The following is a 5,640-nucleotide window of genomic DNA, read 5'->3' on the forward strand; positions in this document are numbered from 1 at the left end:
AAATATAATTAATAACTCAAGAATCCTTCTAGAAGGTTCTGTATAATAGGGAATAGAGGAGTACTCCCTCTGGTCCAAAACATAATTAGTTTTTGGACAAAATTCACATGTAATAGGTTGCTTATATCTTGAACTAAAATTAGTTAAAAGGAAATGCTAATATTTATACTAGAGGGAGTATATTTTTTTTAAAAAATAAATTATTCTAATAACTTCATTGCTTCATGACTGCAAGATATTAAAATATTTTTTATTTTATTCATAGACCAACCATCAAAAGAAAAAATATACATATGTAAGATATTGGAGTATTACAAGAAACATTAAAGTGGGCATTAGAGCCTCGAGCCCAGTCTCCAGCTATCGATCAACTCCTTCAATTTAATTTAATTTAATTTAATTTTTCATCCATAACTACAAGGCCTCCCCTCTAATATTCATTTTTAGGTCTTTATTTTAATTTGAATTAGGAAGACAAGATCAACCAAACTGCTTTTTGGCATGGAAATAAATATCGATTGAAGGCAATATTCCAACTAAATACTACTATATATCAAGCTCGCTACTAAGTACTAACATAGTAATTCCAAGTATAGAAAGTTTAAATGCAGCTCGATGAGATAAAACAATAATCTAACGAAGTATTTAATTGTAAATGTAATCCAAATTAGCTGTATTATTAGTGATATAAAAAAATAATAATTAAATCTATCATAATTCCATAGTTAATTCTTATGATAAAGCTTTCAATAACAACACGTTTTGAGTATGCTGAACTTTTCTTCCCTCTCCTTTTAAATCCCCCTCCCTTCAATCTATCTCTCATCGTAACAATCTCCAAGCCACCAAGCTTCCTCCTCCAAACTCTTCCTCTTCTTCCTCCCCCTAACTCCAATATCCATAGCCTATACCCTCATTTTGCCTTCTCCTTCTTCTCCGCCATGGTCGCCATGGAAGCTTTTCGTCGTTTCCAACCCATCTCAAAATGCAGCACACATGAACGACAAAACCAAACTGTTGTTTCCGACTTAGACGGCACGCTTCTCGTGTCGCCAAGCGCTTTCCCTTACTACATGCTCGTCGCCCTCGAAGCCGGAAGCTTCCTCCGGGGACTCCTCCTCCTCGCTTCCGTCCCCTTTGTGTATTTCACTTACTTGTTCATCTCTGAAACCGTGGCAATCAAAACTCTCATCTTCATCACCTTCGCCGGACTAAAGACCAGAGACGTGGAGCTGGTGTCCAGGTCGGTGTTGCCCAAGTTCTACGCTGAAGACGTCCACCCGGAGACGTGGCGGGTGTTCAATTCTTTCGGGAAGAGATGCATCTTGACGGCGAGCCCGAGGTTGATAGTGGAGCCATTTGCGAAGACGTTTCTTGAGGTAGATAAGATTCTTGGGACAGAGCTGAAAGTCACGAAATCTGGGAAGAAATTGACAGGGCTTGTCAAGGAACCAGGAGTGCTGGTTGGTGAGCACAAAAGAGAAGCTGTTTTGAAAGAATTTGGATCCAAATTGCCAGATTTGGGACTGGGAGACAGTGAATCTGATTTTGACTTCATGTCAATTTGCAAGGTTTGTGACTGATCACTGTCTACATGTCAATTTTGACTTCATGTCATCTCAGGTTGAAGTTCTTTTGTTATATATTTGTTTTATATATATATATATATATATATATGCCCGTGTGTGAATTTCACGTTAATTTTGGCTTAAACCGTTAAGTCATTAAATTTACCAGTCCTTTTTTAATATCTCTATTAGAACCTGCACTTTGCCCAGAGTTTGAAAAACTACAAGTTCACATTATAAAATTTAACAAAAAAATATTACACAAAAGTGGAAACTAGTAAAAATCTAGTATATTAAATCAAAATACTTTTGTCATCGTATTTTTCAATATTATAATTATATATAAAGATATGTACATGATTTCAAAATTATATATTATGTGATCACTTTTGAAGATTCATGCATACGTGCTGGATATTTATATTGATAAATAAGTTAAAAATAGAATCTTCCTACATAAATTTGATCAGCCACAGTGGGATATTTTGATTAGATTAAGTGATGTTGTGTCTTGTTTTATGTTCCACACACACACACAAACACATTCCTTTTCTTTTATTGAAATAACCAGTGCGGATCCATATGTTTGAAAAATACATGTTAGAGTTTTTATATTATATGCATGCATGCATATATATGTGTGTGTGTGTGTGTGTGCACGCGCGAGCGCGCGCGCGTGTTCAAAAATGACTAACGAATTAACTTGAAGAGACAATTAAAGTGCAAGTACATATACACGATGGCGATAAATTTGAAACTGATGAATTTGGTGAAAGCGTTAATACGAAGCACATGATCTGACATGTTTTCATGTATTTCTTAAGAGGTTTATATATGGATTCCTTTCGTTTTACAATACCCCTTATTTCCTCAATCCCTTCTTTCAGAATATTTACTCCACCCTTCCGTATATATCATTCAAATGGCCCCTCCATGTGTTCCTCCATGTGTTTAAGGACCATTAAATATGCATGTGTTGGGGTGGGGCCAGTCGAGATAGAAAATCATGTATAGCATAAAGGTTGTACAAAAAAATTGAATACTTATGGCTCCCATCCTACCACTCCCCTTGCTATGGGATCGAGATTTTATGACTGTTTCATATTATAGCCATAGGATTTCATTAACGTTTGAAAATCCATGCTTAACCAAAAATATATGTAACAGTGAACTAAAGGAAAGTTATATGTGGATGCATTTCAGCTTTTTTTTTTTTTAAAAAAAAAATAGTCATATGAACTGTTAGATTAAGATATATGACACAACAAAAGGTGAAGCCATAGTCAAGTGAAACAGTCATTGGGTGAGAGAATTTGGGACACTCACCGAACAAAGATCCCCTTCATCATTGCATTCACATGCACATATAGATATTTCCTTAGATATCAATTATATTACATGTTTATTTGACATTTGTGCAGGAAGGATATGTAGTGCCAAGAACGAAGTGTGAGCCACTACCAAGGAACAAGCTTTTAACTCCAATTATCTTCCATGACGGCCGGTTTGCTCAGAGGCCAACCCCTCTAATAGCACTCTTGACCTTCCTCTGGCTACCCATTGGCATCGTACTCTCAATCCTCAGGGTATACCTCAACGTCCCACTACCTGAAAGACTCGCTTGGTACAACTACAAGCTTCTCGGCATCAGAGTCCTTGTTAAGGGCACTCCACCCCCTCCTCCAAAGAAAGGCCAGACCGGAGTCCTTTTCGTCTCCAACCACCGTACCGTCATCGACCCGGTGGTTACGGCGGTTGCTCTCAAGAGAAAAATCAGCTGCGTTACCTACAGCATAAGCAGGTTCACTGAAATTGTGTCCCCAATCAAAACTGTTCCTTTGTCCAGAGAAAGAGAGAGAGACGCTGAAAACATCAAAAGACTGCTTCAAGACGGGGACCTAATGATCTGCCCTGAGGGAACCACATGCAGAGAACCGTTTCTGTTGAGGTTCAGTGCTCTTTTTGCTGAATTAACTGATAGGATCGTTCCTGTAGCTATTAACACGAAGCAGACTGTGTTTAATGGGACCACAGTTCGAGGGCACAAGTTATTGGACCCTTACTTTGTGTTCATGAACCCTATGCCTACTTATGAGATCACTTTTCTGAACCAGCTTCCCGTTGAGCTCACATGTAAAGGAGGGAAGTCGAGTTTTGAAGTTGCGAATTATATTCAGAGGATTCTTGCTGGGACGCTGGGGTTTGAGTGTACGAGTTTGACGAGGAAAGATAAGTATGCTATACTTGCTGGAACAGATGGTAGGGTTCCTTCGAAGAAGGAGAAAGAGGAGAATAAGAAGGCTTAATTAATTAACTGAATGTTCGGGAGGTTAATTGGACAGGACAGAAGTACGCGCGCAGCAGCTAGACTGGTGATCGCTTTGGACAATGAATTTATTGCCAATTTGTTTCTGAATATTTAGGACTAAATATATATACATATGGCAATAAACATATTGATTGTGACAGCAAAATTACAATCCGTTTGAATGTATATGCACATATATACGTTTTTGCTTTCATATAGTACAGAGTACAAGCTCTTTTAAATGTTTTCTTGAAATCTTGTACGTAATAGTGGCTCAGGTTTTTCATGTGTTTTTTTTTTTTTCAGAACTTAGAAACGATGAAAGTAATGACCATGCATGTAAACATTTAACTGGTATATGGAGTTTAAGGACATGAAAGAATAGATTATTATGAATAAATTTGTCCAAGTAAGCTATGCAAATCTAGTATAGTTACAATTAATTTTGGGGGTGGAAGAAGTTGGTATTTCCCGGTACGATTGTTTATCTGGTTATCATCTATTTTCTTTTTCGTCCTTACAAGTTTTTTCTTAAGGATAAAAGTTTAGGGGGGTCGTGGGTCTTGAGGACTCACTAATCTCAAGCCCTGCACAAAATTAAGCATATAATTAGCATGTCTTGCTCGTCAAGGTTAAAAAAGCGTTTACAAAAATACCAACAAATTAATATCCGCCGAGAATCCTTATCTAAGAGCAAAAGTTAAGATTCAAGCCCATTCCTTTATGGGTATGAGTTGGATCGTTGCCAATAAATTAAACCATATTTCGTTGGTTGTATTTATTTGTTAAAATAAAAGCCACTTGCCTCTTCTTGTCTATCCAATCGTCGGAGCAAACATTGAAATAATTTTGTGGCCAGAGAGCCGTTTAGAAAGGTGAGTGTAGTGTGGGGACTTAACTACACAAACTTGTGCTCGCGTAATTACTCCTCCTTTTTCTATGATCTGTGCCTAATATTATATTGCTTGAAAGCAGACAGTTACATCGTACAACAGCCTCGTCAGAATATATTATGTTTGCTGACATGGGGGTGGGGGAAAATAGGAAGGGAACCCTAATTTTCTATTTACTTTTTCACTCGAGTCATTTATGTTTTTTGTTTTTACTTTAATATCCGACAATAAAATTAAGATGTTGGTCCCTTGACTTTGAATTCTGCAGTTGTAGGTTACAAGGCAATAATATGGGGGTGTCATGAATTTAATGATGATGCTGATGGTTGTTGCCTTGAGTTAATAAAGTTGTAATATACTATCCTTATGCGCTTTTTATAGTAGAAACTACTAGAGTCAGTAACCCACCAACCCACAAAGAAGTGGCACGTTAGGTTTAAAAAATGAATTCCATTAGATACGGTGTGGTTTTGACTTGCATTGCATAACTCAAACTTACAACCGGCTAACCCACAGGTTGAAAGATTAGCGTGCTAATTTTTTTTATAAATAGACAAAAAAAATTAATGAGATTGAGTTTAAAGTAAAGCATTCAGAGCAAGCATGCATGAAATTATAGTCTAGTACTTAATACTTGTATATTTATTTAATTCAAGTTTAAATTGTGGTAGTAAACAATAAAAAGACATAGCTCATTTATTTAAGTGGTGACTATAATGTAGGGTCAAGTAGCAAATTTGGTCATGAATTATTTTCCAAGAGCATCTGGTGACTTAAATTGTCAAGTTTTGAGAAATAAATTCTCAACTTTAAAAAATGAAGCATTAAGTAGTCCGTCATTAACTTCACTAAACAGACATTATATGGGCCT

General features: G+C 36.7%; 1 protein-coding gene across 1 annotated transcript; it reads left to right on the forward strand.

Annotated features, from left to right (window-relative positions):
• The first annotated feature begins 833 nt into the window (after positions 1-833).
• On the forward strand, positions 834-4,289 carry LOC129297584 (glycerol-3-phosphate 2-O-acyltransferase 6-like). The gene is made up of 2 exons (XM_054935915.1): positions 834-1,571; positions 2,990-4,289. Exons 1-2 carry the CDS (start codon positions 942-944, stop codon positions 3,872-3,874), a joined length of 1,515 nt encoding a protein of 504 aa, XP_054791890.1. The 5' UTR covers positions 834-941; the 3' UTR covers positions 3,875-4,289.
• The last annotated feature ends 1,351 nt before the right edge of the window (positions 4,290-5,640 follow it).

This window comes from Prosopis cineraria, unplaced genomic scaffold (genome assembly GCF_029017545.1).
Source record: "Prosopis cineraria cultivar Desert tree isolate PC_DT_omini unplaced genomic scaffold, ASM2901754v1 PC561, whole genome shotgun sequence".
NCBI classification, from domain to species: domain Eukaryota; kingdom Viridiplantae; phylum Streptophyta; class Magnoliopsida; order Fabales; family Fabaceae; genus Prosopis; species Prosopis cineraria.

What these genes read in the sequence shown, in the direction of transcription:
- LOC129297584 (XM_054935915.1), top strand. Translation starts at nt 942, where the DNA reads ATGGTCGCCATGGAAGCTTTTCGTCGTTTCCAACCCATCTCAAAATGC. An exon ending in ACTTCATGTCAATTTGCAAG is followed by an intron (nt 1,572 to 2,989) that starts GTTTGTGACTGA and finishes ACATTTGTGCAG; the next exon opens with GAAGGATATGTAGTGCCAAG.